Below are 26975 nucleotides of genomic sequence, written 5' to 3'. Positions count from 1 at the left end.
TGAGGCAGCAAACTTCTTCCATCAAGTTTCTGGAGGCTGACAAATTTGGGAGATGGTGTGATGGGGTGGGGACAGAAGGGGAGAAAAACCAGCCTCCTGCACCACCTCTAGCACGTAGGCTGCACCAGGGAGGTAGCACCAAGAGGGGTACTATGGTTCCCACCCTTCTCCCTGCCCAACGCCTCCCCAACGGGCACAGCAGATCTGAGCGAGGTGACTCATGTGCAAATGTGCCTTATTAGGACACGCTGAATTGGATCAATTAGCCATGGAAAGGTCATTGCTGCTAAGGAAATCTTCCAGTGAGACCAGGCTGGATGCAACTGCTTTTCTGTTCTCCTGTTGTCCCCAGCATCACCAGGAGAAAAAGGCTGTAGGCCATGAGCTGTGGAAATTCTTACTTAGTAGATTGCCTTCCTGGGGCAGTGTGCAGCTGCAGCAATAATGTGATGCAAAAATACCTGCTTTTCCCTGTATGAGTTGTCTGGAGCTCTCCGCAGCTCCAGTCAAAAATTATGGTCTGAGCATTGTTTCCTGGCCACTGAAGAAGCATCTTCATATGCTACATCTTCATTGACCAGGGAAAACAAAATAAATGAGGTAATAAAAGACATGGGAAAACATAAGGAATCATCTTTCCAAGGATCGTTCATTGATGGTATCAGCTGACCCACACTCCACTGCAATGAACAGCCACCTCAGGATTTGCCCTTTTTCCCCCACGGTAGCTACAGGCAGGACTGTAGCTCTCTCTGTGTGTATGTGTTTCTATGTGTGTTTGATTCCTCTACTCCTATCCCTGATGTGATTTCTGAGATGACTGTTACAGCGTTTGACATTTTTCTAAGGCAGGCTGAAAGAAGAAGGTATTAATAGATAATAATTTTCCATTCTTAATTTCTGGTACCTAATTAAGAGTATGTCCGAGTTCAACTTACATTCAAGTTTTACTGTGCTTGCGTGATGATCCACACAGGGCCACAATTCACTTTAAACTAGGCAGCCTGGGAACAATCTAATTTTAGACATCCCCCCATAACACGGCCTGTAAAACCAGTCTCCGATAGAGGATGAAGTAACATGTATGACAGAAGAAAAGACACGTATTCACAGTGAAGTGACACTAAATCATGCTAATCTTAGTTCAAACTTTCCAAACTTTCCTATTCTAAACTGACACAACTTGGAAGTGGAAGATCTGGTCTTCCGTTCAGACAAATGGACTAACAAGAGCCTGGAGCCAACAGCATTTTGGTTCAGAGTAAAAAACCAGTATTTTTAAAAAGATTAAGCCTTTTCTGGAAAGTTTTGGGTTGCTCAGAAGTTTACAATTTGAATACCTTTACCTGGTAAAACTCAATCCCAATACAAAGAGACTAGATTCTCTGTCTTTTTATCACAAACCCAGTATTTTGAATGTTTCCCCCAGCTTTAGCTTTCCTCCTGCTTTCTTCCTCCTTTGAACTGTACAACTAATGCAGCCTTACATATATTTAGCACTATTATCTGTAGAGTACTGTCAGAATATATAGTTAATTTACTACTGCCAACTGCTTGCCTTTGTTGTCATTAACAATCTTCGGTTAATAAAAAGCTTTTATCAAAAATGGTTTTCCTATAGTACTTTTATTTTTCCCCGAAAAGGCATTCATTTGTTTTCACTTGAACTATATTCTTGGGTGAATATAGCAAGGAACAAAAAAGATAAACATTGGAGAGAAACCCCAAAGAGAAGGTAGTGTTGAAAGAAATAATTCTGTTCTTTTAACTTTTGAAAGCAAAAAAAAGATTGAAGACGAGTAGAAAACCACATCGCAGCCATGCTTTTGTGTACAAGGAAGATGCTCCCCTTCTCCACAGCTCTCTGTGGCTTCTTTGCTGAGTGAGGCAGGAGATCCTATGCAGAAAGATTTGACCTGAAAGTTAGGGACACTTCATGGGATTTTCTTCTGGAAATGGATTGGAGTCTCTACTGATGCCTTGCGCTTCACTAACCTGCAGTGCCTGGTGGAGCAACAGTTTATTATTGATATCAGAGGAGTATCAAGACATTTCATCCACCTTGCTATGTAACGAGCCACAAAAACTAAACAGGAGATACCAATTCTGGAGCAAAAATGAAGTGAAAAGAGACACTAACTCTTTGTTATTGTGTTTTGACAGTGGTTACCACCCCAAATGAGAAGCTGTGCCATTAGTTGCAAGGGGCCTAGGAGTATTCTGCATTAAGCCACAGCTAGGCTGGTTCAATAATCTCAGAGAGACGCATTGGCACATAAACATTATAAAATGCTTTGGATCCACTTTCTGAAGATCCTCACTCTCTAATGACAGCTGCCAAAACTGAAAGGTATGTTTTATGAGTATGCCAGCTGTCTCCCATGCAACGTTTGTCAGGTACATAAAGACATATCGAAATGATATCAGAGGATTGAGTCAATGTGCAAAAACAACGGGCGATGATGAAGAGCTTCACTGCAATATGCCCCACAATAACCTTTTCAGATTTTGCACAGTTCCCTTCCCTTCCCTTCCCTTCCCTTCCCTTCCCTAGCTTTTGGCAAAAAATAAAAAAGGAGTTTTCACTGAAATCACCATTTTTGAAATCAGGATATGCTGGCCCAGTATCAATTCAGAGAGCGAATGCTGCACAAGCACTCCAGGGGAGCTGCACGGGGAGCGCCTCCCCGACTCACTCAGACCGAACACATCGCCCATGCTGCTCCAGCAGCCTCTGCTTCAGGGAGGGGAGATGATATGTTAGGGGAATTTCATGGCCTGATGCATCATAGAGTATGAAATACGGCAGGGGAGATCCACTCCATCTATGAGAATAAGGACATTAAGCAACTGAAGTACAGCTCCTCTGAGACAGCGTGATGGCATATCAGAATGGAAATATTTGGGTTTCAGCTAACTATTTTATCCACAAACTAATTTTTCTGTAAAAAGCAGTTCTAATTAAAAAAAAAAAAAAACATTCATGAACAGCTTTATGTAAAATGGAGGAACATAACGTAGCACGGTTGTTGTTCTCTGGAACAGGCTTTGGAGGCGATCTGGAATGCATCCTCCCTTATTAACAAGGAAAATGTTACTTCCATTAAAGAAAGAAACAACCCTTCCCCCTCCAAGCCATCCGTGAGAAACTCTCAGTGTATTTTCTGTTTGAAATTTAAATTTGAGTGTAATACCACCCACTGTATGAAATGAATGTGATTAAAATGATGGCTCCTTTTATTTCCAATTAAAATACATTTTAAATGTTTACCTTTCCGCACCAAATGCAAATGCAGGTGCATAATACAGCACTGGGAAACCAGAAAGTGGAAACCCACTGACCTAGTTTCACCATCCCGGTGGACTAAAATGCAAAAAAAACCACCACCAAAAAACCAAACCCAAACAAAACAACACACATCAGGATGTAAAAGCATCCCACCCCCTCCTGTTCCCCCAAGCCCACCAGGGCCCTGAAGGAAAATGTGCCATTATCAAAAAGAGTTGCAAAATGGAAAACATGAAAAAATAAGTCTTATGAGGAGAGGCTGAGGGAGCTGGGGTTATTCAGCCTGGAGAAGAGGAGGCTGAGGGGAGACCTTATTGCTCTCTACAACTACCTGAAAGGAGGGTGTAGAGAGATGGGGGTCGGTCTCTTCTCTCAAGTCACAGGCGACAGGATGAGAGGAAATGACCTCAAGTTGCGCCAGGGGAGGTTCAGGCTGGATATTAGGAAAAATTTTTTCACTGAAAGGGTTATCAGCCATTGGAATGGGCTGCCCAGGGAGGTGGTTGAGGCACCATCCCTGGAGGTGTTCAAAAGACGGGTTGATGTAGTGCTGGGAGGTATGGTTTAGTGATGATGCTCCTTGTTTGTTGTGTGGGTGTCTATTTTTGTCAGTTAGGTTGACGGTTGGACAAGATGATCTTTAAGGTCCCTTCCAACCTAGAAGATTCTGTGATTCTGTGATTAATTCGTGCCTTAGGTGGCAGAGGGGGTGGGATTTGTCCCCGTCCCTGGCTCCTGATCCAGAGCTTTTTTTTTTGGGGGGGAACCACGTCCAGAGGCCGCTGCGCCCCAGAGGGTGGGAGGGAAGGAGGGGACTACACAGAGCTTTGGGCCCGAGAGTAATTTGGAGAGATTTGGGAAGATGACAGCAGTGAAGCCTGAAAAAATAAAAAAAAAAATAATAAAAAAAAAGGAATTCGTACTTAGTTCAGCTTCGGCCCCAAAGGCCCCTAGAAGATTCTGTGATTCTGTGATTAATTCGTGCCTTAGGTGGCAGAGGGGGTGGGATTTGTCCCCGTCCCTGGCTCCTGATCCAGAGCTTTTTTTTTTGGGGGGGAACCACGTCCAGAGGCCGCTGCGCCCCAGAGGGTGGGAGGGAAGGAGGGGACTACACAGAGCTTTGGGCCCGAGAGTAATTTGGAGAGATTTGGGAAGATGACAGCAGTGAAGCCTGAAAAAATAAAAAAAAAAATAATAAAAAAAAAGGAATTCGTACTTAGTTCAGCTTCGGCCCCAAAGGCCGCAAACCCCGCCTCGCCCCCGCCTCTGGGCCCGCGCCCCCGCGGGGGTCCTGGGGACGAAGGGCAGGGCCTGCCCCCTTCCCATAGCGCCCGGGAGGGCTGTGACACCGGGGGAACCGGCGGCGGGGCGGCGGGAGCGAGGAGGGGTTGATCCCGCGGTGCCTTGCGCTCCCGATCCCGCTCCCAGCCCCGGCGGGGCCCGCACCGCCAGGGCCACGGCCCGGCCCGCCCTTCGCCCCGCCCCGCCCCCTCCTCGTGACGTCACCGGGCGGTCTCCAGGCAACGGCGCCAGCAGCGGGGCCGGGCGGGCCTGGCCGGGAGCGTCGCGGTGCGGTGCGGGGCTGGCAGCGGGCCGGGCCGGCCATGGCGCTGCCGCTCCTGCCCGGGGTCTCCCGCGACCCGAATGTGAGTGACAGCGGAGGGGACCGGCCCTGTCCATCCCCGCTCCGGGGCTTCTCCCGGGGCGGCGCTGGCCCCGGCGTCCGTTGGCCCCGGCGTCCGTTGGTCCGGCCGCCCCCTTCAGGCCAGGCCGGCGGCGAGGCCGGTCTCTACAGGGCTGGCCTGAGGGGGGACGAGGGCGGAACACGACGCGGTTTGGCTGCCGGTGGGGCCGGCAGGAGGGGAGGGGGTGAAGCGCAGGCGTTCCCTGCGGAGTCGGCCCCGGGGGTGGCGAGCAAGCGCCGGTACCACGGCGAGGCCTCCCCCTCCCCTCTCTCCCCCCAGCCTCCTTACCCGGCAGGTGGAAGGCGAGCTGGTGTGTGGTGTACAAACCTCCTCCGGTTTTACCTTTGGAGGGGGAATATTTTGCAGCCAGGCCGGGGCTGAGGGATCTGGTGGCTGCTGTAGGGAAGTTGGAGCTCTTGTTGCGTCTCTAACAGCCAGACGGGGAGAGGCAGAGACCCTCTAAATAAACAAGAGCCTTTTGCAGGGGGGAGGGGGAAACGCTAGGAACGCTAATGTGTTGTTTTCAGAGTTGCCAGTACTATTAAATACCGATGGCAGTCTGAATATATAAGATGGCATTTTTATCATGAGCTGCAATAGCAAACAAAAGAGAAGGCTCCCGTCACGACTTCAAACTTGTTCATCAAGGGTGGCTAGAAATTTCCTGAATACACTCCGTACTGTGAAAGGGTGCAGGAGGTAAGGAAGGATTTGGGCATGGCACTGTAGCTGGTGCCTTCAGGAGGCAGATGAAAAAGTGTAGACTTTCTTAATGATGCTAAAATTTCTGCGAGGGAATCTCTATTTTCACACTATGAACAAGTTGTGGCCGTTAGAGCCCTCGTTTCTGCAGCCTGACTGCTGAGGTGTTTTGCTAGCACCTGAGTCTGGTCCACCCAATGAGGGAGAGTGTAGAAGATGATAATGAATTTCAGGTACAATTTGCAAATGATTCATCAAGTCACATGTATTAATGGCAATGATACCATAACCATCAGCACCCCCTCAATATGAGACTTCCCCATGCTAGCAGCATCTGGGAGCCCATTTTATGAGCTGTGAATCAGTTTGCAATGAGAGTGGTCCAGTGTAAAACATCTGGCAGCTCTCTAAAAAAACAAGACTGGTAGGGGCAATTGTAGCTGCCTAGGTGCTGGTATAGGCAACATGAAATTGCCTAGAAATATGTGATCTCCCCAGCCTCACTTGGTGTGTCAGCATTGCACATGTGTGTGCACATACAGGATCTCTTATGGAAAAAGCCCAGCTTACTCGAAGTGATGAGCTCTCAGGCAACTTCGTCCCTACAAACAGCAGGCTGGGTGCCATTGTTTTAGAAGGAAAAGTAAACAACAAAAAAAAAAGGGCCTTGTGGTAAATACTCAGACTCTCTTGCTGAATTCAAATTTGTTTTGTAGAGAGTTGGTTGTGTGTATAATGCTTCAGGTAGCTGCTGAGTGGGCATATTGGCAACCTTGAAATAGGTGCGTACCATTGGTATCTGCTGGGTGGAAGCAGAATAGCTCAGCTCGGTGTTATCTGAGACTTTATTGTTCTCCAAATTTTAGTTTAAGTAATAGGGGTTATTAGTTATGGAGTAACAGTCCAGGGTGAGATGTATCCAGAACATTTCATGCTGAAGTACATATAGTGTGTATATGTTTTATGAGAACTGAAGGTGTCAAAAACAAGTCATGATTGCCACAAGACAGCATTACAAAACCATGATTATACCATTGTCAGGGCTCCAAATTGCTCTTTTTGACAGTCCTTAGGATAGTGGAGTTAACACTGATAACTTGCCTTTCTTGAAAAGCATTTCTGATCTCCACTTAGTTTTTGGTTATTAGTTTTATTTTCGTATAGTTCCACAAATGAGAGGCCAAGAAGAGCCCATTTAAAGGAAAAAAACGCCACTGCTATAGATAAATTGAAAAGGAAAAAAGTATTTTCCCATGTCAGTACTCTAAGCATTGCCATCAATGCCTCTTCCTGCACAGAAACAACAGTAACAAAGCATGCCCCGAAGGAGGACAAGCAGGGGACAGGGGATTGCTGTTCCTGTCAGCCCTTGGTTTATAATTATGGGTATTAATTCCACTCTTATCACTGTTCAAGCTACTGCTGCAATCCTCTTTTCTCTGCCCCTAATGCTTCCACTTGCCTCATATGTAGCCCCACGAAAGGCAGTGGAAGAGGAGTACATAGGCGTTTTGTCTTCCTTGGATGTGTTTAATAAGGTGGCTGGACTGTCTCTGGAAAATCAGAGCTTCAAGATGGTTATGGATGTGGAACCTAACTTGAGAGCAGCAGGGACTGCACTGACAAATGAGAAGGAAGAAATCCTTCTGCAGTGCTTAGGTCTCTGGATCTAAGAGCCACTAACCCTTGTATTACTCCTCTGTGATGAGTATTATTAATTGTAGCTAGCTCAACCGAGAGCACTTCCTCTCTAGCCAGGAGCAGAAGCCTCCAGGAGCAACAGCAGCTCGCAACTGCCCCTGGTGCCGGCACCGTGAAAGGCAGCAGCCGCTGGCTGGTTTTTACTGGTTTTCCCTCCCTTAACTGTAACCGACTGGTGCCCGATTCAGCAGCAGTCCTGTGTAGCTGGGACAAAATCTTGCTGCTTGGGCATCATAGCTAACAAGACTGGGGGGAAATAGGGTGATAGGCACTTTTAAAACAGCAGAAATGGTTCCTACGGTAACGTAAGGTAACGTTTCTTTTGCACTGAATGAAGAGCAAGGGTAGACGTAGCACAAGTAGTGCCATGTTTGATGCTTGGTTTGATGGGATGGAGAAGAATGATGACTAGAAGAAGGCTTTGGGAGCATTAAATATTAAAGTAAAAGTAAAGTTAATCTATAGAGTGAAAGGAACCACTCCTATTTTTTCAAATTTCTTTAAAATCAGAATTGCAGTAGTTTGTGTACACACATGTCCGCTCCTCAAATAACCCCTCTTCACCTCCTTTAAACTCCTGTTCCTTGAACAGAAGTCCAGAAATAATCTGCTCTTCAGCAGTTCCTGACGTTCACATGTGGGCAATCAGGAGATGGAAGGATAGAGCAGGCTGGTATATTGTGCACAGATTAGCCCACCTTCTGCCACTTGTGAGGGCCCTCTCTTCAGCAGGCTGGCTAATGGGCCAAAGTCAGCCTTTCTGCTTCTCCAAGGCTGGGGAGGCCAGAGTCTGTGCCAGGAGTGCTGCTGCCCCCGTTGGCAAGGCTGGTGCTTCTCTGTCCTGACAGCCCTTGTCTGCCTGGCAGTGGCAGAATGTGGTACTCACACATCTTTTACTGTCCTGTTGATTTCAAGAGTTTATTCATTTCTTAATTTTCACAAACAATAACTCCTACGTTACCTCTTTGAAAATCTCACTACCTTCCGTGTACCCTTGCAAAAGGAAGTTCCTCTTTTCTTTTGTTCCTGCCACTGAAGCCAATGTTTAAAAGCCCTGGGGAGACCTACGTACTGTAGCTTCTGTCTGCAGAGCCCAACTGATGTTGAAATTGGGCAATAGCGAGATTTTCAGCTTTGTCCATACAAGTTATATGCGTGTCACCTGTTTGTCAGGATGGAAAATCACGGATCTCGATAACTGTGTTTAATCCTGCATGTGTGGAAATGTAGCATATAATAGGTTTACTCTGTTACTGCAGGAAGAAGCTTGTGCATTTGGAGTCTGCACTGTGTTAGGAATGACACTGGTTGCAATGAAACAGCATCCTTACTTCCTTTGTTAGTGTTACTGGTCCACCTCCCATTGTCCGAGGCAGCTGCCCCTTCTGATACCAGATTGAGCTTCTTGCTTTATATCAGCAGCTAATGGAGAGGTCCACATATTTGTATGGGTCAGATTTACCAGGTGCTAGCTAACTGGTGTATTTTTGTGCCTGAGGTATGAAATCCCTCTCAAAGGGAGAATTCTGGGCAACATTTCCTCATGGAATTTCTCAGAGAATCCGACAATGAGTTTATAGATCTCAGCCTCAAGAAAATCAGTTTCTGTTCAAACTGTAGTGGCGCAGCGCAAATTCCCCGTCTTCCTTGTTTCTTGCAGGACCCTGGAATTGCCCTCAACTGCACTACTGTTGCTGTCTCTGGGTTTCCTGGCTTGAGTCATCCTCCTGCTCTAGCCATTGGTGCCAAAAAGGGACATTAGCTTTTCTTGGCAGAGTGCTTGCTGACCTCTTTATAAGCAAGCCTGCCTGTTGTGCCTTTCCTTCTCCTTGCTCAGACCTCCTTTCCTGAACCCCTTCTGCTACCTCCTGCTCTTCAGCCCCACTCCCCCAGGTCTCCGTTCACAAACCCCAAACCCAAATTTTCCTGTAGCTGTCCGTCTGGGTTGCATTTTGGACCCTTTGCTTTATATCCATCTCTTGTCTTCTCTTAGGCTGTACCAGCTCAGGCAGTAAGAGCAAGCTAATACAATCATCGAATCATAGAACGGTTTGGGTTGGAATGGACCTTTAAAGGTCACCTAGTCCAATATCCCTGCAATGAGCAGAGTCATCTTCAATTAGATCAGGTTGTTCAGAGCCCCACCAACCTGATCTTGGGTGTTTCCAGGGATGGGGCTTCTACCGCCTTTCTGGGCAACCTCAGAAATTTCTTCATTATATCTAGTCTGAATCTACCCTCCCTTGGTTTTAATCCATTACCCTTTGTCCTATCACTACAGGCCCTATTAAAAACTTTGTCCCCATCTTTCTTGTAAGATTCCTTTAAGTACTGAAAGGCCACAATAAGGACTCCCCGAAGCCATCTATTCTTCAGGCTGAATGATCTCAACTCTCTCAGCTGGTCCTCACAGGAGAGGTGTTCCAGCTCTCTGATCATTTTTGTTGCCCTCCTCTGGACCCACTCCAACAGGTCCATGTCTTTCCTGTACTGATGCAGGCTGTTAGTGTGGATGCACCTTTTTCTGGTATGTGTTAGAGGGGCACCACAGTTGCTGGAAACAATGTTTTAAGGTAATCCTCCTTTTTCAGTACCATTCAACCTCTGCATAAAGCTGGGAATGATAAAAGATTTGAAAATTGGTAGCTGAAATATGGCTTTTCACGAAGCAGTGGGTGCTAACTTTGTGAGAGATGCTACTTATAAGTGTTGCAGGAACTTCTGCTGTTTGTCTCATCTCTGTCTGGTGGAGACCTGCACTTTCCACAGGGCAGGAGGTCACATGAGTTTGACCAGCACAGTGTGCAGCATTCGCATTTATTTCTATTGCTTAGCTGAAGCAACCAGGAGAGTGTATTAGCAGCTTAGAGTAGTTCAGAAACATCACAGTTCATCTTGATACGGGATTTGAGCAGGGCATCCACAGTGCAGCTGTTGTTCTCAAGGTGGGAATTAAGAGTGGATACAGGGAAGGGAACCGGACTCCTACCAGTGGCTTCTATCATAACTCTCTGTGGGACTTGGTTAAAAACACATAGCTTCTGAGACAGCGTGTGTCACAGGGCTCCCTCATCACTCCAGCCACTGTGGGAAGAGACTTCAAGTCATATTTGGTTCAACTGAAATGTGCAGCTCTGAGTTTGCAGTGACTCTGTACCAGAGTATTAAAGAGCAAGATGGAGAGAGCACAAGCAAGCGTTCCCCCAAGACTGCAGTGGCTGAGTTTGCAAAGCCAATAGCTGCAGTCAGAGAATCCTGACCTTTACATTAGTCACTATTGAGTGTATCCTCAATATTTATTTCAGGCTCACTGCACAGAAAGTGGCCAGCTTTGTTCAGCAGATCTACAGCCTGCTCAGTTTAACTGCATTAGCACAGAAGACACAGTAAAGCTCTTTCCCTGCGCTCTCACAGATTTCTTTTAGAAGTCATTTAGTATTACTGTGGAGGTAACATGATGTTCTGTCACTATTTTAGGCTGGATGTGGTCTGACTTCATTAGCCACGAATGACATTCCCAAATGTCATTTTTCTCTTCTGTAATTTTCATTTATAATTGCTCTTTTTCTTAAACTCTCCTTTGTTTGTTTTTTTGTTTGTTTTTTTTTTTTTGTTGTTCTTTTGTTATGTTTTGTTTTATTTTAAGAAATAACTGTACAGAACTTTGGAAGAGATTATTTTGCATATGGATTTAGGTGCTTTTCATGGAGAAGGGGCTTATAAGTAATTCTATGATTAGGAATCTAAAATAGAACCGTTCTGTCAAACGAGAATGCCACAAAAGATTCTTAGCAGAATTGCAGCTATTGCGCTGTGTATTTTTCATATCAAATTGTGAATGATGTTGCGATTTCATCCCTAAATTCTGGAAAATTTCCAGCAGGAGCAAACCTATATTATTTTGTTAAAAACTTTACCACACTGTAGCTCACCAAGCCCCAGAATCAGTTGAACAGCAAATGCTTCAACAAGAAGCTTTGAGGACATGAAAAGCTTTCCTTTGCTCAGGAAAAGTGCCATGCTCACTGTGCCTTAATAACTATGCTTTTTTCCCCAGATCATGCTTTGGTAATAGGGAGAAAATAATTAAATATTTGCCATGCCAAAAAGTTGATCTGTTCTATAGCACCTTCAGTATAAATCAGATGTTTCTGCCTAGAAATTTCCCTTTTAAAACTCAGCTTGACTATAGTTATTCCACACTTGAACTGATAAATGCAGAAGGCTCCCTCCCATTTTGACTTCTCCCCAAGTCTTTATTGGCTTACGGAGGAAAAAATTATTATAAAAAGCAATAGAAGAAGAAAGGGCAGGTCAGTAGTGCCCAAAGGAGAGGGAAAAAACCATCCCGAGTGCAGATGTATTACAAAGTGAGTGCCAGACCCCATCAGTGCCCATCCCTTCCAGTGTCCTGTGCCAGGAGAGAGCCTGTGTTCACTTCTTCAGGGAAGGGTGGGATGACCACATGAAGGTCTGCTCCTAATGCCTGAATAGCAGCGCTTACACTGCTGTGCACCGCAGCATGAAATTTTGTATCACAGCTCAAAAAAATGTGCTGATAGGAAATATTTTATTTGGGGCATTATTCCTGCAAATACGCAGCTCTTTCTTTAATCTTGTCAAATTCCTGGCTTGAGCAATGCAGTGTGGCAGGGGGGCCTGTGGGTTAACTAGCCATTACACAAACAAGTATTTCAGTATTTCCTTTTATTGATTTTGTCTTTTATTCGGTAACCCTTGTTCTTGAGTTATAAACATATAGTTCAGGAGTACTTTTTATTTTCCTTTGTATTGTTCTTTAAACTATGACACTTGCCATGTGCCCCTTTATTCACCTCTTTTCAAAACATTGCTTACCTTTTAAATGTCTTCTTTGGGGAAGTGCTCCCATACTCCCAGTCATTCCTGTCCCCAGTATATGAACCTTATCTCGTTTCGCAGTGACTGTTCCAAAGGGTGCTGGCTGGCCCAGCTTTTGTTAATGTAAGCAAGGTATGGCCATCGATTATTATGGTATTAAAAATAATGATTTGTAAAAATAGCAAGTATTTTATTATTTTTTCATACCGCTGTCCTTGCAGAAGTACACAAGTGGTACATAAAAGGGTTTTAAGCAAAGGTGAAGCTGAAGTATGATGGAGCTGTTCGTGTCAAGGGCAGCTCTCCACCCTATGTCGTTGGATTTAGAGCACTGCAAGGGAGGTGGAAGGTTCAGATGGTAACTTTCAGTGTGCAGTAGCCTATACACGCGTTGAATGTTATGAGCCATGAGGTTGAGTAAGCTGCCTTTCAAATTCCTCACCCTCATATGGTCAGAATGAGATAGCTACTTGGTTACTTTCAGGTTTTACTGCTTCACTGGTTGCCCTTGTTCCCAGAACTGCTGTGCTGAGCGGCTTACGTTATCTTGGAACACTTGAATGTTGCCGTGTTGAAAAACAATGATCTGTTCCTTTTCTTTGTTGTTTTTCTTGGTCATTTTTTGATTCTTGATAATAACTTGGAGTTGTCTTACACCTTTTGAGGGAGCACTGCTTTAAATATATATGTGTGTGATAATTAGTGTTGCTCAGTCTTCCAAATGAGAGGCAATTTTGGCCCTCTGCTACTTTGCTGACATAGCTGCTCCGGTGCTACTGTAAAAATTTTGCTGTCCAGCCTTTTCTTCTACCAAGGGCCTTTTCTGTGCTCACCCATAACATCAGTTCCTCCCTCTTCGGCCTCAGTTTCCCTCATGTTCACCCAGTCCCAGGCAGAGGGAGGGCACAGCTGTGGTACTCTCTGTCTCTGCTTACCAGGTGTGCTGGGGTGCAACTACCCACTGGCCCTTCTCTGCCTTCCCAGGCAAAATGTGTTAAGGGTTTGAGAGGGCAAGGAGAGGAGGAATAGGAGAGTCAGAGAAGCTAATGAGTCAGCTCATGGGAGGAAGGGTTAGTGGAGCTTTCTCTTGGCTTTTCCTATTTCCCTGTCCTCTGGTGTGCGGCTGATGTGTGGGGTCGTTAGGGGGATTGCTGCCCGAGTGCAGCTCACGGCTCTGTTCGAGGGAACTAGCCAGCAAAGCAGGCAGCTCATTAGCAGGGACATTTCCACAGACAGGACTGATATTCATTTGAGGTCACAGGCTTTTCTGCATCACTTCAAGACTGGCTCCAGCCCCAGCCAAGAAATGCGAGCAGGCAAGATAGGTTTCTTTGCAGTTGGTTGTGCATATTTTTTTAAACGCTCCATCCTTAATTGCCTGAAAAAATAGTAATAATATAAAAAAAATCACTACAGAGACCTTCTTTTGGAGTAAGCCCAGATGGAATGAATATTCTGTCTTTTGATTCAGATCCAACCGTCCGAAATTCAAGTGTATTCACTAGTACAGAGCTATTTATTTTGCGCTCGGGGACGCAAGTGTAAATAAGATCTTTGACATAAGTAATGAGAGCAGGCTGTTCTCTGAGTACTCCTGAACTGTTTCCATTTGTCCTCTGGTGATCTATAGAAAAGGTTTTTCCCCTCTACCTTTTGCAACAGTTCTTGTGGGTGACTTGTTTCTTTCTACCACACACCTCAATCCTTGTTGCAGGGAAGGAGGGGGAGGGAAATGGCCTGTATCATCCTGTCTGTCAGCCCGGGTTAATTTGTGGAATACTTTTCCATTTCATCTATAAGGCTGGCAAATTGACCACTGAAATACGTTGCTTCACTTGCAGCATTCTGGTTGTTACGAGTTTTTAGACTCTGTATTAAAAGTAATTATAGAGAAACTTTTGCATGTTTAATCCCCCTTGCCTAGATAGTTAACTCTTACGGATTTAAAAACAAACACACAGATTTTTTTTTCTCTCTTTCTTCCAAACTTTTGACAGATAGGGAAAGAAAAGTTTCACAAGTCACAGCACTGGGGTTACTGCAATAATGTTGCTATGCTGCTTGGAGAAGATAAACCTGGAATAGGAGGTGAACCGTTACCTGGTCAGAAGCTGAAACCTGAATACAGTGTCTTTCCTAAAGGGATGGGAAGTGATGCTCCTGCTTGGGTAGCATTTGACAAGCAGGTATGTAGAAATCTGTATTTGTATGGTTTTTATGAATGGCTACAATGTGACAAAGACGTGTAAAGGTGAAATGAAGTTAGTCAAATACTTCAGAAGATTATTTTGTGTACGCAAAGAAGAGCTCCTAAATAGATAAGAAGAGTGGTAACATCTGTTTTTCCATCACATTGGTATATTGGACAATTAATGTAAACATGTATCATGCCATACAGCAACATATAAAAATATTTATGTATTGAGCTATCTCTCCTACTGGATATAATAAAAATAAGGGAGTGGTTGATATTTTTCTTTTTAGTGAAAATGATGACAGTAAACAAATTATATGGCAACAAGGTAAGAATGAATGTAAGGTAGGCCCCAGTCCAGGAGAAAATGTGTATGGACACTTGGGAACCATTAACCACAGCAGAGTGCTAAAGGCTTGGAATTCATTTATGCCATCATGTTTGCTTGCTCAAAGTCCTGTTGACTTTTGTGTAACCTGTTCATGTGTAATATAGCTGATTGTGTCTGTTACAGACACATGAATTTAAAATTAATATTTTTTTTATTTTGTAAGAATGTAGTGAAACCTTTAAATTTAGAGGGTTATCAAATAACTGTAATCTGTGATGATATGAATTTTGTAGCACACTATCAGTACTTTTCATGTTTAAATTTACATTAAATTCTACTTAGCGATGTTTTATTTCTAAAGCAAGAAGCCTGTAATCAGAGAAGAAAACATGATCCAGAAAAAGAAATCATTCAGCAGATCACAGAAATCTTGCATGACTAAACGATTGTGGTATTTAAATATTGGGAAGAATGGCTAATCTCATAATTTTTGCTTTAAAAGAAAAGCTGTGCAGGTAATTGCAGGGCAATTATGCATTCATCTCTTTGGCAGACCAGAACTACTGCAAGAAAATGTAAGGCTTGAACAGATAGATACACATGACCTTGGTTAGCGTTACCTCTGAATTCGTTAGTATTGCTCAAACAGTTTTCAGCAACGTGCTCAAGTATGAATTGGTCTGATGTGCCAAAGTGTTGAGGCTTCAGCCAGTCCTGGACTTGCTTTATCTGCTCCCTTCTTTCAACGAGGAGGTGTGCATTGGCTTCTCAGGGTGGGCCATATCTAAGTTAGCCTTGTTAAACTTGTTAGGCCAAGTTAAACTTGGGCCCGGGTTTATGAAATAAAGGGGTTAGGTAGGGACACAGTGGGGACTTGCCACTGAACGTGGCAGATGAGAGCTAGCCTTTCAAAATTCCTTCTGTAATCAGGGTATTCCTCCACAGGGCAATACAGGGGAGGAGTTTGCAGATTCGGAATTGGCCTCTGGAGGGCTCATGTGTTTGTATTAAATGCAGTCAGTTAAGGGGTACTACCCAGCTAATTTAGTGTCCCCAGTTAAGAGCCCAGAATGCAGCTATTTCCTCCAGTGCTGCAGTTTGTGACTCAGCAAAATGGAGTACACGAAGAATGGTTTGAGGAGGTGTTTATCTTTTTTAATGTAGTCTGTTTTCTTACCATTTTTCTATGGTTTCTAACTTTCAGCAGTACCATAGTAGTTGGAGGAAGGAGAGGCATAAAACTTCATTATTAAGTCGGTTAATAAAGAGTTTTTGCAATTCATATGCCTAATAGGAAGCAGCTGTAATTTAATTTCTTCTATGATTAAGTACACATGCAAGGCCTTCTGGGCTTGAAACAATGTTTATAATTTGACTACCACAAGTGCCAGGGAAACCTTGTACCAAGTTTACAAAATGCCACAGAGTCTATTCAATATTTGTTACTTTTGCTTTTCAGACATTTATTTTTTTAGAGTGGAATGGGAACATTGCACATAGCAATGTACTACATAATATGTGAGTTAGGAAGCGTTACATTTCAAGTATTTTTAAAATTAACTTTGCTTTAAAATGAAAAGTGATCTTCTTTTCTGTTCCTTCTCCTCCTCACCCTTCCTGAATCATCTGTTTTGATCTGCAAGATTGCAGTTGGCAGCTGCATATTATTTCCTACACTAGCATGTTGTTAAGGGTATGAAGAGAATAAAGTTTAAGTGCAAAAGAACTTGCACAAACTCCTCAAATGGAGTAAACCAGGACACAGGTGTATGCTCAGTTAATGAAATAAATACAGTGTATTTAGGACCTGATTGTGCTCGGAGATCTATGCAAACATGAGACAACCATTGTCAGAAAAGGTTATTGACAAAATTAAGAACAATTAGTAATCAAATAGGGGCACTTGAACAATATGTTTGTCAAACAACTATACTCCAGTGGGAGTAGCAGAATGGGGAGAAGAGAGCGCAGCATCTAAGGAAGCTTCCAATGGTTGCATGGCTTAGGAATGAAATTCAGCTCCATGTCAGCTGAACCCCAGGATATTCAGACTGGGATTCAGTGGTTCCACCACAGTACCTTTTAAGTCCCCTGGAATAGTCAAGAGATTTATGCGATAGTAACTGAAGGCCAGGAAGGATACCTTGGTCACTCCAAATAGCACAAAACACCAATGTTTAGACAAATGGAAGGAAGAAGAGATGTTAAAGGATGGTAGAGTTTTTTGTGTTGGGTCTGTTGTATGTCAGATGTTTTATCCAGTGTTTTTCTGTTTGATACATGAAACAGTGAAATCCACAGTTAAAAATGACATGTGGCCAGGATGCATTTTTATTTATTTTCACCTCTTTCTTCTATAGGTTGTTCAGAAGTTTGCATGTTGTACTACTTAAAATATAACATATGGTGTCTAGGTTCTTTTGTGTGAAGATTTAATGGTATCAGATTTAACAGGTAACAGTTATGTCATTTGATTATAATTTAAGTTTTGTTTCTCTAATAGTGGCGGGTCACAGTGCAGGAGAGTTGATGCCAAAAATGTGTCTGTCATATTTTTTGATGCATCTCAATCAGTGGGATCTTAGCCTTTGAAATAGTTTGTGGAAATGTAGTTTTTCTCATCCTGCAGTTACCCTGCTTGAGAGAAGGGAGAGCGGCCTGTTGAGAAATCTGACTAGGACACAGGGTGGCTATTCTTGTGTGCTCCTGAGCAAGCCATTAGCTCTCTCTCCCCAGAGGTAGAAAAAGAGGTTGTATTTGTTTATTTGGGTGTTTTAAAATCTCTGTCATTAGTATTCGTGGAAGCACTTTGAGGTTCTCAAAGGCACGTGCCAAAGGAATACAGACTATTAACCGGTCTGTTCTGTGTTATATAGGGATCTTGGCTAGCTCACTAGATTTCAAGCACTTTCAAGCCGTGGTCTGCCAGATGCTCACTGAAACATAGGGAACAGCTAAGCTGTCTTTTTTCCAATGCTTTGGTTTGTCTAATGAATCAAGAATAAAGGTAATTGAAGATATTAAATAGAATCATTGCAAAAAATGAAATATGGATTAGGACTGATTTGACCTAAATATGTTGGGAGGGGGCGGACAGGATGGAAAGCTTGTTTTAATTATTATCTCCTTGCATATACTTACCACAGCAAGTATCTTGATAGATAATGTACTTCTAGTTAGGTACTTCTTACACATTCCCTTAAAATTGGTCTCGGTCATTAAAAACCATAAATGATACCGAGAAGAACACTGTGTAATGGTTTGCTGAGCTTAAGTTAAGACCTCCAGACATAAAGGCCACTGAACATCTCACCTGTGAAGGTGTTTTTTTCTTGCATTACTGCTATTGCAAGAGCAGTTGGTATGGTCTCTGAGATTTCCCCACTTGCTACATTGCAGAACCAGGTAAGATTTGAAATGACAACATTGCACAGCTCTAAATTACTCCTGAAAAACATAATTTCTCTGTGATAATCTTCAGTACCATTCATTAGACATCTTGCAGGATCTGCTTAAAAGAACTCTCCTTTCCACTTACCTCAATGGTAAAGCCATTACTGTCATAATGCACTTTATTTCCCAGCAATTCATTGAAGTCTAAAATTTGCTTCAGGACCTAGGTAGCTCTTTGTGCTATCAAAAGTGCTTTTCCCGGAAGATTTTCCAAGCAGCCTGCTGATAGTTTTCTATTTTATTTCTTTCTTTATCTCTGCTTAGATGTTGTGATAATAAAAATGCCAAACAAAGAATTCCAAATTTATGTGATTTAATGTGTATTTCTATTCTTACATTTGTGAGAAATAAATCTACCTTCTGAAATCCATATATTTAGTTACCTATGATCTATACAAGTTTATTTTGGAAAAGCATTGAAGATCTTGCTACCTTAATTTATTTATTGTTTTTAATAGGTATTGTCTTTTGATGCCTATTTTGAGGAAGAAGTGCCTGACAAAAATCAAGAGCTATATAGAATCAGACATTGTAAAATATACTTCTACCTTGAGGATGATACAATTCAAGTGACTGAACCTCATGTGAAAAACAGTGGCATACCTCAAGGTATCTGTTTTTAATAGCACTTTTCTTTTTTTTTTTTGCCCTTTATATCTTTCTTCAGTACAGCCTTGGTCCATTCTAATGGATACATAACATGACTTCTTATAGTTAAAATGAGCTGTAAGTGAACAGCTATAATTGTCTTTTCTTGCTATGAACCATAATGTGAACTTTTTTATTGTCTTAGTTTCTGAAGATGTAGGATTTCTAAGGCAGAAACCCCCCCCTCACTCAGAGATACATTTTTTTCTCTAATATAACTGTTTCAAATCATGTGATAGTGGGCCTATTGTCAGTGTCATGTCACTTCTGCAAAAACCATTTTTGTTCTAGATCTCCACTCCTCAGCCTGGTTCCTCCCATCTTGGCACTGGCAGTAAGTTCTCTAGCTGCAGCTTTGTAATTGTTCATTATTAGCTGCAGCAGTATCTCTGCCATTGTTGAAGGAGAGTGCCTTTTGTGCCTCTGGCTGTTGGTTCTTTTATGATTAAACGCCCTTGGCACAAGAATTTTTCCTTGACGCCTCTAAGTTAAGAAGCTGCCTTGCCTCAGTGTCACAATACTGCACTTGGACCAGCCTGAGGACTTTTGGAGGAGGGTTTATCGAGCTGATTTACTAGAGTATTAATGGACTTGGTTTACATTAAGAAAACATGATGTAGCGGTCAACATCCTGTTGCAGAAGGGGAGCACAGCTGCTGCTTCTTGGTGTTTATGGGTCATTGCCAGAATTAAAAAAGTTTTCAAGGGATATAGTCCAGATAAGCAGGATGTCTTGGGATGTCTGCGCCTCCCAGTCCCCAAAGATATTTTGTATGTTCTAGGGGATCTTAGCACAGCAATTTTCAAAAATAAGTTAACATTTTAACTGCCATATTCTTTTCCAACATGAGCAGATGCTATCAATTTCTCTGTCTACAAAGTAGGATAATATTTAAAGGTGTTTCTTGCATCATTACTGTTAGACCTGGGATGAAATTACCTGGGAATCTTTTCTTAAACCAGTAATTCAGGCCTTATTCTCCCTGTGCTGAGTGTTCTTATTGCCAGAAATCTTATTGGCTCTTCAGCAGGAACTGGTTTTGAATTGAGAGGAACTTCATCCTACTCCTACTTGGGCAAGTACTTTTTAAAGACTTGAAGAAAAGCATGTTGGATCTCTTGGGAACTTGCAAGTTAGTTATCCTCTCCCTGCACTCGTATGCACAAGGCTGGAGACATCATCGGGTTTAGGTTTTCCTTGACTTGTGTGTCATGGGAGTGGGAGCGGCTGTTTCTGGATTTTGTGGTTTGGAACAAATGACTATCAACAAAGGAAGTACAGTTAACCTGAGAGGTAGAGGTGTCGTCCTTGAGAGGGAAGGTGGAAGCCAGGTTCATTAGGGCAGGATAAAGCAAATTCAAAGCCGATTCCTTTGAATCTAGCTATGGCAATGAGTCATTTCATTATCTTTGTTGTATGGGTTGTGCAGGCTGCCCCTTCAGGCCTGATGTTCCTGGCAGTCTAGTCATGACCCTGGGGTGACAGGAAGGCTACAGTTTCCCCCTATTTCCTTGGCTGTATCTTATGTCAATGGTTTTGGAGTCACCTTTGGATTAACTAAATAGTGTTAGAGAGAAACAAGAATTCTTTCAGTCTTCCATGCAAGGATGTTTTGAAGGCCTTTATGGCTTTGTATGGTTGCTTTGTGTGGGATGAAAGAGTATACACAGCATATTAAACTGAGGGATTACAAATAAACATTCCAGGATCTCAAAAGTGCACTTAATTTATTTGTTGCTGGTATTGATTGTGTTTAGGAAGGAAGACATACTGTAGATTGCAAGGCCCAAGGACTATTTGGGATGTGTTTAGGCTTCACAGCTGATGAGAAGATCTGGGGCCTATACTTTTATCATAAACATCTACATAAATATTGTTATTATCCTAGAGATTAATATGATGTAGAGGGAAAAAGGTGGTGGAGATGCCTATCAGAGGATTCTTACTCACACACACTTGAGCAGTAGCTTCATGCTCCCTAACTGAAGAACAACCAAAAAATTCTTATGTTAAAGGCACTAAATATTTGTTTTTTATATATTAAATTTATTTTATATATTAAATTTATTAAATTTGATATATTAAATATATGCAAAACCAGTGTTTCTTAAAAAGAAATCCCAAACCATTAACTGCTAGTCTTATTTCATTTTCAATTAAAAATTTGCCCATTGCACCTTTTATTATATTTATATATATCTTCTATCTATTATCTTCTATTTTTATATATATATACATATATATATATATATTCCCTGTCCTGACTGGGAATTTGTAGGCCTGGGAAAAACAGAAGTGTAACTGTCTGCCTTGTAAAGCTGGTAAACTGAAACAAAAAGGAGTGAAAATCTTGCCTATGATCATGCAGAAAAGGTCATTAACAGAATGAAGAACTGACCTGAAGTTGAGGATCTTAACCCTAATGCTGTCCTCTGCACGCCTGCTGAAATAAGTTTCAGTTAATTGAAAGGCCAGGGTTTTGTAGAGGAGAGTTCAGCTGTAGGAGATCGTGGGCTGTTGAAAGGCAGACTGCACTGAACAAAAGAACACAGATGTGGGGATGTGGGTGAAGAAAGAAGTGTAGGAACATCAGGAGCAGAGACAATCCATTGGAAAATTGCAGTGGCAGGAAAGGGGTTGTGTAAAGGAGGAATGGCAAAAAACGTGATGGAAAGAGTGGAATTGAACTGTTGAAGGCAGAAGGTGATGGTGACCTCAACTTGGATGTTACCCTGGCAGAAAAGATGTAAAATAGACAGCTCAAATGGGTGTTCTCAGGAGTCTTCTTGCAGAGTAGATACAGCAGTAGTGGGGTAGATCAAAAGGCAGGTGGTAGGGTAGATCAAAGGTAGATCTTCTTAGCTTGGCTGGTTAATGCCTCGAGGCCATGGGATTACCAGTGCTTGTGCCATAACCCACAAATGAGAGCTTGATCATCAGAATGGGTGTCCCTGGGCATGGTGAGATCAGAGAAATGTAGCTGTTTCCCACTGTACTCTCCACTGTGGGTAGCACTTGTGGCTTTGCAGAAGAAAAACTTAGAGTGGCTTATGAACTGCAGGAAGATTTGGTGAAGGAACAGCTGTCAAACAAGTTACGATGTTACAAAATTAAGTGAAATTGGCTTTGGGAAAAATGTGCTTTTATCATTGATCAAAATCTCAGAGTGACACAGTAAACGATCTTTGGGAAATGTATTACAGAGACTTTAAAAAAGGGCATTATGGAATCGGCTGCTGTACTTGGTCATGAATTTGGACAGATAAGTTTGCTATCAAATAACTGAAATTTAAACTTCATTTAATTTTGGAAACTGCCTTCCTATAGTTTGAACTTCGGAAAGTATTAGAAGCATTTGAAGAAATCTATACAAACAGAGAAATTCAATGCCAAACACAAAGGAATACAGAGGCTAACCTGAACTTGAGAAACCAGAATCAAAGCAAAAAATACTAGGAAAATCACAGTCCACAAAAACTTACTAAAGATAAGGGAGTACAGAGTGAAGAGAAGGACAGTAAACTTGACCACATAACTAACTCGTGTTCTTCCAGAGCCAGAATGCTCATTATTTTTCCCATATAAAAAGAAATTCTCCCATAGAGAGTGAGGCAAGATATGGCAGTGCAAGCGTTTTGTAGATCTAATTCCCAGTTAACAGGACTGTGGCTGGCTGATACTGTCTTATCAAAAGGTCATTTCTGTCCCATGGGGTTGACTGTAGCTTCCAGTGCAATCCAGGCTCTGCAAGCCAGAGCAGAGTGGAGCAGCTGGCTGGTTTCCCCAAGGTCAGCCAGCTGAAAAAGAGAGTGGAGCTGCCTGCTGGCTAGGTTCCCAAGGCCGGCTGGCTGAAGAGGAAAGTACAAGCAGGAAAGTGAAGTTGCAGTCAGCTCCTCCAGTATAACCCATTATCTAAGAGTTTAAGACCTCCCTTGAGGCTTTGAAATAATTGTGATTTTGCCATACTTGATGGTGGCCAAGTCATGACTTTCCTATGTGCTGAGATGGGTAACTAAGTGAATGTAAGAAGATCCCTTATTTATTGGGGTGAAATAGTAGTGGTTGCTTCTCCTCCTTTCTGTGCAAGCAGTCAAATTCTAGGTGTTACGCACTCCTCTCCTCTCTTTAATGCACTCTCAAGTACTGCAGAGGGAATCAGAAAGCTCTGATGAGGCAGTTCTTGATACCCCTTTGTTTCTTTTGCTGAGCAACATAGCAGCAGAGACCAAATTATTTGCTGCCCAGCTTCATGAGCTGCTGCCCCATAGTCAAAAGGACTTCACTACTATTAAGGCCTCCTTAAGCTGCTGCTGTAGTTGCCAAATAATCAGAAGCCCTGAGAGAAAAGAAGATATGCTACAAACTATGGTGTGGGAATGCGATGCCACCACCACCAGTGTCAGAGAAAAACAATACCCCCAACTCCCTTTGCAAGAGTACAGTAGAGGAGAGCTGACCAGATGCAAATATTTAAAATATTTGTGGTGGTCCAGTAGTATAGCCTGCTCAATAAACTGACAAAAGACAAAACAAACACCAAGAATAGCCATGTTGCACATGCCCAGATCTTCCTATGACAACTTGTAGTAAATTTCTAGAAGTAGAAATGGAATTGTTTTCTAGAAGGAAGGACAATTTAAAAAATGCTGAGCACTAACCTCAACTGATCAGGTTTTATTGAATTTGAAATTCAACAATACAAAATGCATCCTCTACATGTGCAGATCAGGCACAGTGATACCTAATAAAAGCAAAGCTACGGATATTATCTTTACCAGACATTTTCCATTAGGAAAGAAATTCTTATCCCTCAGAACAAAATGGGTTTGAAAAGTGATATGAAAAACTAGCTGAAGGCTTATTCACCAGTTCTGAGGTCATGGGCAGGGACACATCCCACTAGATCAGGTTGCCCAAAGTCCCATCCAGCCTGGCCTTGAACACCTCCAGGGATGGGGCATTCACGACCTCCCTGGGCAACCTGTTCCAGTGTCTCACCACCTTCACAGTAAAGAATTTCTTTCTGGTATCTGATCTAAATCTCCCCTCCTCCAGTTTAAAACCATTACCCCTTGTCCTGTCACTACACTTCCTGACAGAATCCCTCTCCAGCTCTCCTGTAGGCTTCCTTCAGATATCAAAAGGCCACTATAAGATGTCCCTGGAGCCTTCTCTTCTCCAGGCTGAACAACCCCAGCTCTCTCAGCCTGTCCTCATAGGAGAGGTGCTCCATCCCTCTGATCATCTTCGTGGCCCTCCGCTTACCCATTCCAGCAGACCCATGTCCTTCCTGTGTTGAGGACTCCAGAGCTGGACACAGTACTCCAGGTGGGGTCTCACAAGCGCAGAGTAGAGGGGCAGAATCACCTCCCGTGACCTGCTGGCCACACTTCTCTTGATGCAGCCCAGGATGTGGTTGGCTTTCTGGGCTGCCAGTGCACATTGCCAGCTCATGTTGAGCTTCTCGTCCATAAGCACTCCCAAGTCCTTTTCCTCAGGGCTACTCTCCAGCCATTCTCTGCCCAATCCCATTTGTGCCTGGGATTGCCACATCCCAGGTGCAGGACCCTGCACTTGGCTTGGTTAAACTTCATGTCATTTGCACGAGCCCACCTCTCAAACCTGTCCAGGTCCCTCTGGATGGCATCCCTTCCCTCCAGCCTGTTGACCGCACCACTGAGTTTGGTGTCATCGGCAAACTTGCTGAGGGTGCACTCTATCCCACTGTCCATGTCTCCGACATAGATGTTGAACAGCACTGGTCCCAGTACGGACCCCTGAGGAAGACCACTTGTCACTGGCCACCAATTGGACATTGAGCCACTGACCACACACAACCCTTTGGGTGCAGCCGTCCAGCCAGCTCCTTATCCACTGAGTGGTCCATCCATCGAATCCATTAGTTTCTAATTTTGAGACCAGGATGTCATGCCGGACAGTGTCGAACGCTTTGCACAAGTCCAGGTAGACAACATCTGTTGCTCTGCCCTTGTCCACCAAGCATGTGGCAGTATCATAAAAGGCCACCAAATTTGTCAGGTACAAATACACCCTCAGAAATACAGCCTTAGAATACACCCTCAGAAAACACCTCATATTAGAAAATTGTCAACCATTATATTTTCACTAAAATGATGATTCAACAGGATTTGCATTGTTCTGGATTTATGCAGAAGACTGTTCTGACTTAGCACATTACCTGTTGATTTTTGTAGAAGTGACCCAAGCATTAGCCAAAATCAGGTAACACTTTAAAGTATATGGTTTTGCTAATGGTAATGCAATTCAGTTTTGCATCATGTTAAAATGTGCAAATTACCATGTTTTCTAACTAATATCTCTGTGAGCATGCATCTTAGATATGTTTAAGCAGATAGAGGTTCTAATTTATTTTTCAGTCAAAGGTCAGTAACCAGAATGTCACATTTGGTACATGTGAAACATCAGGATGCTGACTGGGTCTTAAATATGGGAGCTTAGAGTCAATCTGCTTTGTTGCTTTATTCCCCTGAAAAATTAAGGGTATGTTCTCATTGTAGGAGTTAGAATTTAACAAACAACTCTGATAATGTAGTAGTGGAAGTTATTTCATACAGATTAGTCCCTAGGGAAATAAAATGAACAATAAAGAATTTCCATGGACTAACTCAGAAATGCGGCCATTCAAACACCAAACAAAACCACACAGCAATATCTTTCTCCCTCCTCCTCTGCCTCTCTTCATCCCTTCTCTCCCCGGGCTCTCCTCCACCCCCACCTACCCCCAAAATGAAATAGCACTGCTGGAAAATCATCAAACAGGACTCAGTGGGAAACACTACCAGATGCACAGCTGAAGGGCACTGGAAAGAGATCCAGCTCTGTAGTGAGAGATAATGAGGCAGACCTTTTAGATAATTGTGTCTAGTAAACTATTATTGTAGTAGTAGGTTAGTACTGGAACTATTTTTAGTTTTGGAATTTTTGTGTGTTTACTGTAATTGTCCTAAAGTTGCATCATTCATAATTGTTGTAGTTTTAAAGTTGTTGGGAAGCTGTGGTGGTGAGGAATTATTATAATAGTATGGGTTGGTGGTGTCTGTCTGTTCTTAATCCACATTATAAAGCTGGTCTGCAGAGGTGTCTGGGTTGATAAACAGAGCAAAAACCCTGAGGTTGAAGACTGAGCCATTTTTTTATTCTCTGCAGGGTATTTTCACATAACTATACTGAGGTATTGATGTGGCAAAACTTCCACTGTTGTCCTTTCTGTTCTCTCATAATGTTGAAAAAAAGATATTAGTCCCAGCTTTGCCAATCTGCTGTTCTTTGTGAACTCCTAACTTCACTCAGAATAAATCATAGCTTGTCATACGTGCAGCTGCATACCTTTCTTTCATGTACGTGTTACACATTTGTTTAACCTACTGAGGCTGTAGCTTATAAGTTGTTTCTAAAATATTTGTAGCATCACAGAATTGTCTAGGTTGGAAGGCATATCTTAAGATTCTCTGGTCCAACCCCCCTGATCAAAGCAGGATCAGCTAGAGCCAGATGCCCAGGGCTGTGTCCAGTTGGGTTTTAAGTATCTCCAAGGATGGAGATTCTACAACCTTTTGGGACAGCCTGTTTCAGTGTTTCATCACCCTCACAGTAAAAAAGTGTTTTCTTGTGTTCAAATGGAATTTTGTATCTTTTAATTTGTGCCCATTGCCTCTTGTCCTGTCAGTGGGCACCAGGGAGAAGCATCTGTCTCTGTCTTCTTCATGCTCTCTCATCAGGTATTTATAAACATTGATAAGATTCATCCCTGAGCCGTCTTTGCTCCAGGCTGAACAGACCCAGCTCTCTCAACCTTTCCATATGAGAGATGGTCTCTTCATCATCATCAGTGAGTACTTTTGAAGCATTACCCAATTCAGCAATATATTTGTGAGTTTCCAGCTGATAGACCAATAGTAGATTCCTTCGCTTTTAATGCAGTACATGTAAACAAATACAGTGCTCCCAGAATAACAGGACTTTCATTTAAATACTGTCAAGAAGAAAACTTAAGTGTGTACTTACTTTAACAAAGTTAAAATGTCTCTCTTTTTCCTTTATTCTTTCATTTTCCTGTTCTTTTTCTTTTG

The 26975-nt window shown here is 42.8% G+C and overlaps 1 protein-coding gene across 1 annotated transcript in view; it reads left to right on the top strand.

The window, feature by feature from the left end:
• Window positions 1-4812: 4812 nt before the first annotated feature.
• EFHC2 (EF-hand domain (C-terminal) containing 2) overlaps window positions 4813-26975 on the top strand; it is a 63264-nt gene continuing 41101 nt past the window's right edge. Inside the window, exons 1-3 of the mRNA XM_014938050.1 lie at window positions 4813-4935; window positions 14235-14423; window positions 18674-18824. Of these exons, the coding sequence (XP_014793536.1) occupies window positions 4894-4935; window positions 14235-14423; window positions 18674-18824 (382 nt within the window). The 5' untranslated portion in view covers window positions 4813-4893. The remainder of the gene's footprint in view (window positions 4936-14234; window positions 14424-18673; window positions 18825-26975) is intronic.

The sequence above is a fragment of the Calidris pugnax genome, unplaced genomic scaffold (assembly GCF_001431845.1).
Source record: "Calidris pugnax isolate Ruff unplaced genomic scaffold, ASM143184v1 scaffold25, whole genome shotgun sequence".
NCBI lineage: Eukaryota > Metazoa > Chordata > Aves > Charadriiformes > Scolopacidae > Calidris > Calidris pugnax.
Note: the sequence above shows the minus strand (reverse complement) of the source record. Positions and strands in the feature narration are given on the sequence as shown.